Source organism: Myxine glutinosa, unplaced genomic scaffold (assembly GCF_964187855.1).
Source record: "Myxine glutinosa unplaced genomic scaffold, kmMyxGlut1.1 SCAFFOLD_1172, whole genome shotgun sequence".
NCBI classification, from domain to species: domain Eukaryota; kingdom Metazoa; phylum Chordata; class Myxini; order Myxiniformes; family Myxinidae; genus Myxine; species Myxine glutinosa.
In genome coordinates, this window is record NW_027617267.1 from 15,191 (window position 1) to 30,211 (window position 15,021).

A 15,021-nucleotide genomic window follows, 5' to 3' on the forward strand; every position below is an offset into this window, starting at 1 on the left:
GGGAGTATTGGGAAAATAGGGGAATATTTACAAGCGGATATGGAGGCCAAATTCCATATTCGCAACAATATATATCTTTATTTATATATATATATATATATATATATATATATATATATATATATATATATATATATATACACCGAATGAATTATGATCTCAAAAACGTAAATAATCTTCATCATTGTATCCCCAGTGTTATTTTAAGGTTGAATTCAATAAGTTGCAGGTTGTTGTACATTGAGTATGAGGAAGCTTATTAAAACACAAAAACCTTTTAATATCTCCTTCAGGAGGATGATAATTCAAGATCTGGGTCTTCACGCAGGTAACAGCATCCTTCCGACGGCTTTCCTCTTTTCTGCTTCAGATGTATCTTCTTTGAAAAATTCTATTCAGGGAGTCAGAGCACAACGGGCATGAATTTGCTTTACTTGACGTGAAAATGTAAGGATCTCAAAAGTCATAAAGCCTCAAGGAACTCGACGACATACTGGGTTACGAACCTGATAGTATTCCGACTCCCCTATCTATGTGCTGCTAATGTTTTGTCCCATAATTCCTTACCTCTTTTTAATTTCTCTCTCTCTTTATCGATCTGTCTATGGAGAACTGCATTATAATAATAAAAATTTCTGTCAGATTCACTTGGCTCCATGTGCCTGGATGGTTTGAAGGTGGAGGAGTAGCAGCTGAAATCCAAATCCCATCCAGGTTCCTCCTGATGACTCCATCTTTGCTCTTTGCTTATTCTGGTTCCTTCTGATGATTTGAATGCAGTATTTGGTCTTCCATTTGATTACAACAGACTAAAAGCACAAACTGCTCAGCATGCTCAGACCAACTTGAATGGATCTTTTCACAAAAAAATGTCGGCGTCCATTGTGGTAATATCATCCTGAACAGGTAGCAAAGAGTTCATGTCAAGTTAATTTTGCCACCAGTAGATGTGGTTTAAACAACGACAGGATATGTTTATTCATTGGCTATCAGACTTCAGGTAACTTATTCTATCGGCATGAGCAGATATTTACCTCCATCACCTAAGGTGGACAGACTGGATGAATTATGAAAAAACTTGGTGGATGAGTTGTGTAGGTGACAAGAACAAGGTGGTTAGATGTTGGTTCAGGTCCAGATCCAGATCGAACCATTCAGTGGGATACAAAACGTAAACTGTGCAACCTGGCGGAGGTACGCTCTCTACCGAGTGTCGTTATAGTATCAGATGGAATTGTCGGGGAGAATGTATTATCCCTCTTTGGACTTAGTCCAAAACTGGGGCTCATGGATTGGGTCTTGTCCGTCTGTTCATCCATGCGTACATGCGTCCACAGGCATATCTCGGACATGTATGGAGCAATTTTGTTCATACATGGCGTAATGACAATATATGATGATATACATATGCACTTCGTTTTGTTTCATGATGCGATCAAAGATGGCCGACTGGCAGCCATTGTAGTTGTAAAAAAAAAAAACCACTTTGAACGCGTCCTCAACCATTTATTGGACAAGCATTTACTGATCTTGTTAAAACTTAGCACACAGATAAATAATGATGGCTTACATATATATGCACGTCATTTATTTTCAGGATGAGATCTAAGATGGCCGATTGGCGGCCATTTTGTTACTTAAACGTGTCCCCAACCATTTCTCGCACATGCATGGACCGATTTTGTTCAAACTTGGCACAAAGACAATAACTGAGAGTATGCATATGCAGCTCATTTTGTTTTGTAATCTGACAAAAGATGGCCGACTGGCAGCCTTTAACTCCGCACAGCAAAATTTCTAAAACCACGGGGGCTATGACATTTTATGTCTTTTTCTCCTTGTTGTTAGATATATACTACATGGCCAAAAGTATGTGGACACCCGAACATCACACCCGTATGTGCTCGTCGAACATCTCATTCCAAAATCATGGGCATTAATATGGAGTTGGTCCCCCCCACTTTGCTGCTACAACAGCCTCCACTCTTCTGGGAAGGCTTACCACTAGAAGTTGGAACATTACTATGGGGATTTGCTTCCATTCAGCCACAGGAGCATTAGTGAGGTCAAGCACTGATGTTGGGCGATTAGGCCTGGCTCGCAGTCGGCGTTCCAATTCATCCCAAAGGTGTTTGATGGGATTGAGGTCAGGGAGCTGTGCAGGCCAGTCAAGTTCTTCCACACCGATCTCGACAAACCATTTCTGTATGGACTTTGCTTTGTGTAATGGGGCATTGTCATGCTGAAACAGGAACAGGCCTTCCCCAAACTGTTTCCACAAAGTTGGAAGCACACAATCGTCTAGAATGTCATTGTATGTTGTGGCGTTAAGATTTCCCTTCACTGGAACTAAGGGGCCTAGCCCGAAACATGAAAAACAGCCCCAGACCGTTATTCCTCCTCTACCAAACATTACAGTTGGCACTATGCATTCGGTCAGGTAGCGTTCTCCTAGCATCCACCAAACCCAGATTCGTCCGTCGGACTGCCAGATGGTGAAGCGTGATTTATCACTCCAGAGAACGCGTTTCCACTGCTCCAGAGTCCGATGGTGGCGAGCTTTACACCCCTCCAGCCGACGCTTGGCATTGCGCACGGTGATCTTAAGCTTGTGTGCAGCTGCTCAGCCATGGAAACCCATTTCATGAAGCTCCCGACAAACAGTTGTTGTGCTGACGTTGCTTCCAGAGGCAAGTTGGAACTCGGTAGTGAGTGTTGCAACCGAGGACAGACGATTTTTATGCACTGCACTCTTCACCACTCTGCGAACCAGTTCTGTGAGCTTGTGTGGCCTACCATTTTGCGGTTGAGCTGTTGTTGCTCCTACACGTTTCCATTTCACAATAACAGCACTTACAGTTAACCGGGGCAGTTCCAGCAGGGCAGAAATTTGACGAACTGACTTGTTGGAAAGGTGGCATCCTATGATGGTGACACGTTGAAAGTCACTGAGCTCTTCAGTACGGCCCATTCTACTGCCAATGTTTGTCTATGGAGATTGCATGGCTGTGTTCTTGATTATCAATGTCAGCAATGGGTGTGGCTGAAATAGCCGAATCCACTAATTAAAAGGGGTGTCCGCATACTTTGGGCCATGTAGTGTATATCGTATGTAAAGAATGGCAGAACCTGAACTAATCCAATATGCTTGAACTCATCCAATATTGGACATACGTCAATACTAAAAGTTCCCGCTTCAACTCGTTCTCACTCTACATGCGCACATAATTTGTAGATTCTAACATAAAGCAAAACTTTTGCATTTGTAGAGGCTCAGACTTTACGGAGCGGAAGCTTGCTAAAGCCTCCTATAACTTTGTGGCGAGAAACAACCATGAACTCTCTGTGATTAAAGAAGAAATGGTGGAGGTAAGTCAGCAACAAGAAACGTTTGTCTATTATAACTTTGATTTTACTTCCTTCTAATAATCCTTATTCTAATTTTTCTTCTAACTTCCTTCCTCTAACTTTTACTTCCTTCTAATCAGTAAGTAAGAATACTTACTGATTGTTTGTCTTTTCTTTTCTGGCATTTGTTCAAATAAAAAGTGATTAACATACAGTGTATGCTAGTTACATAAATGGAAAGTTTTTTTTATGCCTCCGCTGACAGTCACTGGAGGCATTATTATTTTTTGGCTTGTCCTTCCAGCTGTCTGTCCGTCCATCCTTGACAGGCTTTCGTTACTGCAGTAACTTAAGAACGGCTGAAGGGATTGAAATCGAACTTAGAAGAAGTATTTACTGTGATATGAAAGACAAACCAATTCGATTTTGGGGTCAAGATGTCAAAGGTCAAAGGTCATGTTAGGTTAAAATCCTGTTACCACAATAACTTGTGAACCATCAAAGGGATTTTGACCAAAGTTGGTACAAGTATATAAGTAGGTGATAAATGTTGCTTCTGGGACACCTCCGTTTAACATGGGAAATCCCTATCTAATGTCAATTACCCCCTTGTCTTTTTCAAAAATCATAAACACCTCTATTTCTCCCTCTATGAACCTATAATCCTTCTCACCTGATGAACCTATAATCCTTCTCGCCTTATGAACCTATAATCCTTCTCACCTTATGAACCTATGATTTTCTTCCTTTATGAACCTATAAATCCTTCTAGCCTTATGAACCTATGATCCTTCTCACTTACATGTAATTTTTACCCTATTCCCCCCACTAGCCCCTTAATGTAGTTCCTTAGACCACTCTACTAATGAGCCTATAAATATATTATCTCTTTCTAACTTTTTTAAGAGTTCCATTCTCCTATAGAACTCATCCCCATCAAGTATATTTATAAAGTATACAGGTTCCTTAACCTTTTGTTGTGAAAGTATAAAGTGGTATGTTTCACGGAGGGTTCTTGTTTGACCTCCTCCTCTCCCACATACCATTTTAAAATTATAATATTTATTATCCGATTGATAACCATTAAAGTTCTCACTCCACTCTAATATATTTTTCTTCCCGCCCTCCATTACCCCACTTAACAAATGAATACGTTTATCCGTCTTGAGAACCTTCTGACCAGTGATTCTCTCAACCTCTTGAATCTGATATTTTTCACATTCGTTGTGTTTTCCATTTATATACCAAGGTTGATTACACCTCCACTCTTTAGTCTGGTTGATACTTGGTTCTATCATTTATATAATAGAAAAAAGGTGGTGGTAGCCCGTTAAAATCCCTAACCCCCCTTTTTAACTTATCACTAATATATATCCTATCACTTATATATATCTTATCACTTATATATCTTATCACTTATATATCTTATCACTTATATCTTATCACTTATATATCTTATCACTTATATATCTTATCACTTATATACTTATATAACCATAAGGGAGACTATCAATTCCATTTTCTAAAATAAACCTCTTATCATCAAAAGCCCCCAATGCTTTCTTATTCTGTGTGGGTGGGGTCTGTGTGGGTGGGGTCTGTGTGGGTGTGGTCTGTGTGGGCGGGGTCTGTGTGGGTGTGGTCTGTGTGGGTGTGGTCTGTGTGGGTGTGGTCTGTGTGGGCGGGGTCTGTGTGGGTGTGGCTTATGATTTTTATTTATTTATTTAATTTTTTTTATTACTACTAATTAAATTAGCTAATCTGGGTGGATGAAAGTATGGATGGTTGTTGTTTAATGAATTATCAGTTTTGTTTTTTGTAATTCTTGTGAGTAAAATGAACCCAAGATTTCTTCCCAATTCATATCATATAATTTGTAAGTCCAAGGCATAGTATCCATTACATCAACGATTTTGAATAATTCATTAGTCCATCTCTTTGTATAACCTTTCTCAAAATGACTTTTCCATCTGTATATTCTTACAATATCACCAACTTTGAACTTGGGCTTTCTCAAATTAATCTCCTTTTCATATTCTAATTTTGTAAATGTTTCTGATGGTTTTGATTTTGTTGATGAATGAACTGTATTATTGTAATTATCTACAATATCCTGAATAAAATACACCCATTTTTGGAAACCGAGTTGTGTGAATTTTTTATATAATTTCTCTTTTAAAGTACGATTAAAACGCTCAATAACAACTGCTTTTCCTTCATTAAAGGTGCTGTATAATTTAATACCCTCCCCCTTAAGAAATTTCATAAATATTTTGTTATAGAACTCTGTTCCCTCATTGGTCCACAGTTTCTTTGGTTTTATTTTACTTTTATTAAATATCTGTTGGAAGGCTAACATCAGAGTATAACCTCTCTTGTTTTTCAAAGGAACAACCCAAGCAAATCTACTCCTCAAATCAATAACGGTTAAAGCATACTTGTATCCCTTATCATTTTTTAGTTCGATTAAATCAGCGGACCATATGTGGTCGGTGTATTTAGAATAAACTTTCCTTCTTTTAAACTTTGTGATTATAGGTTTATGTAATTCATCAGCCAAAAGCTCCTCAGTCTTGATGACATCATTAGAGCCGAATAGTTTTTTGAGGGTGAATAACCAAGGCCAAGTTTCAATTTAGCATTTATCAAATTTCTCACAATAAACCTATCAACCTTCTCTCTCAACGTTGGATTTTGTATCAAAGACAAATTATACAACATTTCTCTGTCGGCTTTATGTTTTTCAGTCAACGTAGTGGTTTTCCCATAAGCAATATCATGCTTCATACACACTTCGTCAACCCTATTTGTAGGTTTAGACCAAGGTTTAGGATTGTCAGCCTCATCTAATCTTTTATTCAGGTTTGTTCCAGGACCACAGAAAGAATATCCAGGTAGATGTAGTTCCCCTGGAATTCCAGTTGTTGTAAATTTACTTCCTGACAAAAACTTTTGTATGTCTCCTCCACTTTTAGGAGAGATGAATTGGCACTTTTTAGAGCCACACACTTGACATATTCCTTTTTGATAAACTCTATTATTTTTAGCTTTAACAAAGGAGATATTTTTAGATTTAGTTTTCTTTTTACATTTGAGACAATAACTCATATTTATTTATGAGAAAAAGTCCTACATAGTGCCAAAGCCTTTTGGGTTTTCAACATATACATTTCTATCTTGATTTTTAAAACATAAAGAATCCTTAGGAATGCCTTCACTCTCTCCTCCATTTATTTACAAATAAAACTAACTAAAGTCAATAACACCAACATCATCAACTATATGTTGTATATCTGCTCTCTGAATTTATTATAGCAAATTTAAAAACCAATATCTTCATAAGAGTCATTAGTTCTTTATTTTCCTCTTCGGTGCGTTGAGATTGATTTATTTGTCGTAATAACTTCAATCTTTCATTAATCTCAGGAATGGTCATATTTTTATATTTTTCCCCCCTCTCCTCCTCCTCCTTTTTCTCCCTTTCCTCCCACTCCTCCTTCTCCTTTTTCTCCCTTTCATCCTTCTCCTCCTTCTCCTTTTTCTCCCTCTCCTCCTTCTCCCTTTCCTCCTTCTCCTCCTTCTCTCTTTCCTCCTTCTCTTCTTCAACTCCTTCCTCCTTCTCTTCTTCAACTCCTTCCTCATCCCTTGCTACCCTTGAGCTTGAGCCCCAAAGAATATTATACATATACTCATCTGGATTTTGAGATATTCTTGTATCTATAATTATTTTTCTCATAATAGGATACCAATAAGATTTGATGACGATTTCTAAAAGAGTTTTATATTTCATAACTTTGAGAAGTTCATTTTTATTTAATATTTTAAACAAGTCTCTATTTGTGGGTTTAGCAATATCAGTATAAGGCCACTTTTTAATGACAAAATTTCCATGTATATGCTCCAAATCATAAGGTATGTAATACCGAGCACCCTTTTCTTGTAGGTATCCCTGAATACAAAAATTATAATTCTCTTGTAGTCTTTTTCCTGCCATTTATGTATCAGAAATATATGTGAGATTAATATTACTAGGGCATGCCCGTACTATATCTATATCTAAAATTAAATCCCCCCCCCCCCCCCTCTATTTACATGAAATGGTTTGGTCCAAAGCGAACGGCTTGCGAGTACGGTGACAATCCCCCCCCTATATTTACATGAAATGGTTTGGTCCAAAGCGAACGGCTTGCGAGTACGGTGACAATCCCCCCCCTCTATTTACATGAAATGGTTTGGTCCAAAGCGAACGGCTTGCGGAGTTTGGTAAAGAAATCGCCATAGCGTGCACGTAATTAGTTTTATAACATAGTTTAACGGCAACATAGTTTGCCAACGTGAAATAAATGAATACGCTCTCAAATGTGCCGTCCGAGGCAGAGTCTGTTCGCCACGTTCGGCACACGTGATAGCTCGCTGCTCTCTGATTGGTTGAATCGTTTTTTGGACATAGCTCGGTAACTACTTGTCCGATTAATATGAAACCTTGAAAAGGCACATCCTCGGGTCTCCAGCAATATACCTGGCAAGTTTAAAGTATATCGGACCGGTAGTTGTCGAGAAACAGCGGTCACAGACAAACATACAAACATACATACATACATACAAACATACAAACATACAAACATACACACAGAGATTACTGGAATTATAGATAGATAACAGGTAATACCACCCCATCTTCCCACTACCAAATCGGTTTGTATTCCTCGGCTTTCTATCCTTATCTCATTACCTTCCTTCTTTGTCATGTTAACCATCGCTATACTATCATATATTTTTCTTTTCTTAAAACCATGTATTTGTTGTTTACTAATTGTACTTCCACATAAATCCTTATCCTCACCAAGCGGATAATATTCTTCTTTACGAGACTGATTCAAATCATGTAGGTCTTCTAAGTTTATTGAAAAATACCAATTATACCCTAAATCAGGCATATCATACCCCCATTTATTGATTCGCATATTAACTATATGTCCTTCTTTATAAAATTCAATTGTAAGCAGATAGTTAAATTGAATGAGGAAAGGTGTATGGTCAGTATAACCGGGTGTTGTGGTTGTAAATTTTACTTGTCTAACAAAACGTGCTGTTTTCTTTAAAAATATATATTGTGATAAATCACTAAATCTAATTAAGTCATTCGCATCTGTCGGGTTTGGATAATTGATTAATTTATAAGTATTCTTCATATTAATATTTTTACTTATACTATATTTTTGTCGTTCAGCCTGTGCCTTTGTATAATAATTTGATAAATCAATATCCTGAGAGGATTTTCCAAAGATAGAACCATCTTTTCCAACATGAGTCATTTATATTAGATTTAAAATGATATCATAAAAATTTTCATTATTGTTGAGTTGAAATAATACATATAAACATAATTGACCACAACATTTAGAATTAATTTCTTGAACTTGAAATGTTTGATAAACACCATTCTGTAAGAATTGTATTACTTCAACAGGCGGTGGCATACCATAACTATCAAAATAATATTTATCCTGACTATTATGAATACAAACCCAATGAGAACCATTCTGTGTGTCTAAATACATAATAATATTCTTTGTATTCTTGGACAACTTTTTTAATTCATCTCTCATACAAATAACCACATTATCAATTTTTTGTTTTTTACAATATTTAGTAAGTTCTATATTTGACGTTGTATTCTTTCCAAATTGTTTAAACCATTTATCCATTTATTTATGAGAAAGATATAACCCATTACCCCTTTTAGTTAGTTTAACACCCGCTTGAGCGATAGAGGAAAGCATATCTCCAACTAACAATCTAGCTTTATCAGGTAGACTTTCAAGTTTTTGAGCAAAATCTACAATTACACCACTTCCACTAATTTGTTTCTCCAACTCCTTGTTATGTCTTTCCAATTCTTTTTGAGCTTTTAGTTGTGCCTTCCTTTCGTTAGCAGTTTTTACCGCTGCTGAAATACCACCAGTCAATGCTCCCGCCGCACTTAAACCAGCAAATAAAGGAATTAGAAACGGGAGAAATCCTCCTCTTGACTCGTCTATTGAATATTTCTTTAACATAGGTTTCGTCATTTTAATTTTAAGTGATCCAACATCATTTAGTGTTTTTACTTGTGTGTGTGTGTGAGTAAAACATCAATTCTTACAGCTCCTTTTCTTTGAATTGTATTAACATTAATAATACAAGGCTTTTGATTTTGAATACAAGATGTTAATTTATTAAGATTGATTTGATTAACATATACCCCAACCATTTATTTATGAGAAAAAACCTATGTGATATTAATCATAACACCATTATCTGTATTAATCTGTAATTCTGTTTCCTCCAAAAGCAAACAATATGCATTAACCTCTTCACTCTCCCCTCTTTCAATGTATAGAGAAGTATCCACTCGATAAGACTTTATAGTTTCCTTTTGAGAACTCAGGTCAATTGCGTAGATTGTATAAAGTTTTTGAAACGCAACCATATCCAAAGTAGGATCATTATTACCATTACTTTCACACACCTTTTGGTAGGACTTGTAGGCTTCCGCATAATCATTTTTTTCCCAATCAATTTCCAATCTATCTCGCGGATAAAATGTGCCATCAAAAGAAACCCGAAGTTGTGTCACCTTAGCATTATCACTCAGCGCATTATTCCTATCAGTGCCTTCATCTCCATCTGGTTTCTTAAAAATGAGCCATAGGTATCGTGGCTTTCCTTGAAGAACACCTAAATTCCAAGTGTAGGTAGTGTGTTCCAGTTTAACGTGTTGACATCTTCTTTTATGGTATGATACATTTAGTGGTTTCTTTGAGTTAAGTCTTCTATTTAACATCTCTTCCGTTTTAAGATTAGGAGTATATTCACTAATATACCAACACAAATCATTAATAACAAATTTATTATTATCACCAAAAGCATTTTGAGCCCCAAAAAGCAATCTATTTACATTATCATTCCTTTGTAGTTGAAATCTAATTTTAAGCCCATACAAAACTTTATCATAATCACAAAATCCAAATATACCTTTAAGAGGTACTGCTACGGTAAAACTATTCTCTGCTTTTGTTTCATCATTATACATTGACTTCCTTTGACTATAACCGGGGTCAGCATTTGTTCCCGTTGACATATCAGGAATAAAACCTTCAACAGCTCCCTTACCCATTCTATCACTAAACGAATATAGTGTAAATTTCATCATTTCAGATGTAGCAGAGACATAATCAACCGCTTCAACCTCTTGTGTTCCAATATACAGGCGGACACTGTCAAACATTTTCCAGAAGAAATCATTTACGAGTGTAGCATTAGTATTATTCGCAGCCTTAGTGAATTTAAATTTACACAGCAAGAAACTATCAGCTATATTCAAGTAAGTTTGTTGATAATTATTTATTTCAAAACTTTTTGTTCCGTTTGAATTCCAGTCTGTTCCTGTTATAGCATTTACCTTAAAATAGTCTTCCTTTTTAGTGGAGTTTGAAATGATAATCGTATCATCCAAATCATAGATACTATCAATCGCTTCCATACTTGTATTTATATAGCATTAAAATTGTTGAAACCCTGACCCAAGTATTTTAATGATTTTTTGTCGTTCTTGTGAAGATAGTTGAGTTTTACCTTTTTTTATTTCTTTGATTGCTTGTAATTTATGAGACTCCTTTTGAGCATCTTTTATACTCTTTATAGCACCCGCAACTGAACCCACGGCAGAAGCAGTTGAACCAATTAGGTCTTTATGTTTAAGGATGGTTGAACCAATACCCATTAGAGTATCAATTATCCCATCTCCTTTATTTCAAAATTGATGACCTACACCTCGTTGTCTCTTAGGTTTATAGTATCCTCTCCCAAGAAACATACCTTCACCCTTATAGTATGGTGAAAGGTACATGCCCTCCCCTGTAATTATTTTATATTTTCCCAACTCGTGTTTTCTCACAATAACCATTATTTATTTATTGAAAAACTTCACGTAGGTGAATTCTGATGGATATAATTTCATCATTAAAGGATATCATACGATTATCTTGGTCGGTTATCCTAAAATTTACTCTGTATATGGTTTTTCCTGACACAGGGAAATAGACAAGATTTTTTGGTTCCATATTAAATTTATAACCAATCGGGGTTGAGTATGCACTGAATGAAAATATTGTATTTGTTCTTATTCCATCGTTATAAGCACCATCAATCAAATCACAATGAATTAATACTGAATTTATACCGGAGGATATTTGGATAACATTATCACTGTAAAACGTCCCGTTAGTTTCAATCTTTTTTGAAGAGAAACCCAATAGCTCTCTGAACGAATTTTCAATCGTGAAATCAACTTTATAATTATTTTTAAGCTTAATCGTTGATTTTGAAGTGTGTTTTTGAATATCTATTGCCATATTTTTTGGTTCATCACCTTTTTCTTTCATAAGGCGAGAGACTTCTGAAGATATTTGAGAAATCTCGTAAGCTCCGGGTGAAACAGTTATAGTTTTATATCCACTTCCTGGATTATAACTAAACTTGTTGTTTTTCTCTGTGATATTAAAAAGGGTATTGCAAGTTTCCATTGACAACAAAGAAGCCTCATATTCTTTTGTGGGGTCAAGTTGTAGTGGGTAAGGGAATGAAGCTGTGTAATCGCTCGTTGTGAAATTAAAACTAAGAATTGTGCTTCTCATCTTATTTAATATCTAATAAAATATCTTTGTATTGACATTTATTAATTATTTTCATATTCATCAACTGATCTAAAATGGCGGATGCTTCATTAAAACAATTGTTGTTTCCAGCCTTCTTACTACCTAAGAACAATAATAACCTATTAACTAATTGTGATGGGTCATTTGGAAGAAAACTAACACCCGAACCAAGCTTACTTAAAGCATCAATAATATGTTTCTCCTTCTCATTCTTCTTACTTTTACCAGCAACAGAAACTCCATAATCAAGTGCGTTTAGCAACTCAATATACTCTCTATCTTCCTCTCTTTCCATATCAAGCGGTTCATCAAAATAAGGTGAATTAGCATGTCCATCTTTTGTTAGAAGAAACATTAATCTTGGGGTTAATTCAACATTTGGTTGGTCAGAACTTAAGAACACCAATTTATCATTAAATATCAATAACTTTTCTTTCACAAGATGGAACTGTGCTGGTTCTTCTGTTGGAATGAGACCTGCTCTGGTTTTTGAACCCTTCAAATATTCATTGTTTTGAAGAGCTTCTACAATATAATTGGAAAGTTTATTTACCTTCTCAAGATGCCGAAATAATCCTTCATCATCATATTCTAATTCTCCAAGTTCTTGCTCTGTCATTTGACTAAAATCTTTGAGCATTTGAAATTTTTTCGGAGTAAATTCTACCGTGGGAACTGTAGGTGAAATCGTTTGTTGAGTTTTTAAAAGTGGTTTAAAAAATTTCTCTTGTTTTCTTTCAAAGGCTTCTTCACCAGTTAGTTTCTGTCTCCTTTTCTTCTTTATGTCTTCCTGTTGCTTTACAACTTTTGAAACCAACTCTTGATGTTCTTTAAACTTTCTTACTCTTTCTTCGGTATTCATTTTCTGTATTTATTTTTTGAAAAATATCATTTAGTATCTCATCTTGTTTCACAACAATATATTTATATTTTCCAATCGTGTGTTTCATATTATTTTCAAATTCCTTCTTACTACATAATGTAGAACAATTATCTCTCCAAAAATTATTTGTATCTATTGAATTTAACTTAAATAAAATAAAAGTATTAGCATTGTTTCTTATTGAGCGCCGAGGGAGTTGAAAATATGACTAAAAAACCACCTTTAGATTAGCTGTGCTGGCAATTAGCTGTGTGGGGTACAAAGATGTTTTTGCCAGCGTTTACGGGTTATGAGTGTGCTACCAAGACGTTCGCCAAGCACCTTTCGGATCGCAGAAGGGGGAAGGGGAGTTGAAAATATGACTGACTAAGATAAATACAATTACAAGAAGAATGTCTCCCTCTTGTATAGTAGCTATCCATTACTGTTTGGTTTCTCTCATTAACACAATCATCAAAGATAACGAGGTTCTTTTTTGATTTATCTAAATCTTGAGGTGAAGGTATATCATCCGTATTATCACTGAGAATACAAGTTATGGGTTTTGGTTTTGATTTCTGTGTATCACAAAATAATTGTATTATATCATCAATATTATAATCATTTAGTTTGTTTTGAAGTTTAAATAAACCGATAATGTCTTCCTTTTTAAGACCCGCATTAAAACCCTGTGAGAGTAGTTGATACTCGGGTTGAAAACTTGACTTTGTAAAAATTATTAAATTATCATAATCTAAAAAATTAGGACTAAGGAGCATCTTTAAAAGTAAACAGGTTTTTCCACATCCGCTTGAACCGACTATTAGACATCTCAATGAATTTGGAAGATTTTTATGGTTATTAAATTTTATCTTATTTTCCCAAACGGGTAAAAAATCATTCATTTATATATTTGGAAAACAAGTCATCTAACTTTTTTTGAGTTTTTTGAGAAACACTATATTTTATCCTGAGTTCAGGTTTAATTTCAAAATAATCCATTATTTTGTTTATATAGTATCTTGTATTAACATTTCCATTAAAATTATTTTGAATAATAAATATCATTAAACCCTTATACATTTCCTCAATACAAATAGTCTCTTCCCTTGTAAGAAATGGTGTATTATCACCATAATACTTAACATTCATCTCTCTTATTAATCTTGTAAAGTAATTCATTTTTGGTTCTAATTTAAAAGAGTTATATATTTTTCTATATTTTTTATTATCTTTAATTAAAATTAAATCACAGAAAATACATTGTTTATATCAACCCTCATTATTAAGCCCTATTCTACCACAATGGTGGCAGATTTCTAATTTATCATATGGAGAGTCTGGAAATTCTAAATATCCTTCAGAATTTATCATATTTATAAAGTAAAATTATACTTAAAACAAAGTGCCTTTTTTAGAGGCTTTTTTAAAGATGAAACTGTGCTTAAAGTAAAACACAAAAGACAAATTTCAATCAATCTCTACTTCGGTGGAAGATATAGAAAAATATGTCAAAGATGTTAAATTGAACAAAGATAAATATGGAAATTTTTGGATTAAACCCATAATGGAGAATAACATGTGTCCTTTTATTAAATTTACGGGACAAGCTATGTTAATTAATAACTCTATTAAAGTAAATTTGACAAAAGTTTCTCCACTACTACTAACAATTTACTCAAAGCTTGAAAAGGTCATTGATAAAGAAGCTTTGAAAATGAATGATAAGACCATCAACGATTCTAGAGGAAACATTTGTATATTCTTTAATAGACCCAAAGATGTGGGTGAAATTAATAATATGAATATTAGTGGTGAACTATCATTCCATACTCTGATTATTAGAGATTATTTGAAAATAACATTTAATGTAAAAAATATTGTGGTTATTAGTTCTAATGAAAGAAAATATATAGATATTGATGGAAGTTTAATGGTATGTAAATGAGTGATATTAACAGTCAATACTCTGAGAGTTATTATACTGAGAGTCTAGGATCTGAAGATAGTTATGATACTAATAGTTTGTGTTCAAATGATAGTTATGAGAGTAGCTTTATTGATGACTCAGATAGTGAAATTGAAATTGATGAACTAGAGTATCTAAACTTT

At 34.8% G+C, this 15,021-nt stretch overlaps 1 protein-coding gene across 1 annotated transcript in view; it reads left to right on the plus strand.

Annotated features, from left to right (window-relative positions):
- The first annotated feature begins 294 nt into the window (after positions 1-294).
- Positions 295-15,021, plus strand: part of LOC137433086 (epidermal growth factor receptor kinase substrate 8-like) — a 33,027-nt gene continuing 18,300 nt past the window's right edge. Inside the window, exons 1-2 of the mRNA XM_078769102.1 lie at positions 295-328; positions 3,270-3,369. Coding sequence (XP_078625228.1) covers positions 3,361-3,369 — 9 coding nt within the window. The 5' untranslated portion in view covers positions 295-328; positions 3,270-3,360. The remainder of the gene's footprint in view (positions 329-3,269; positions 3,370-15,021) is intronic.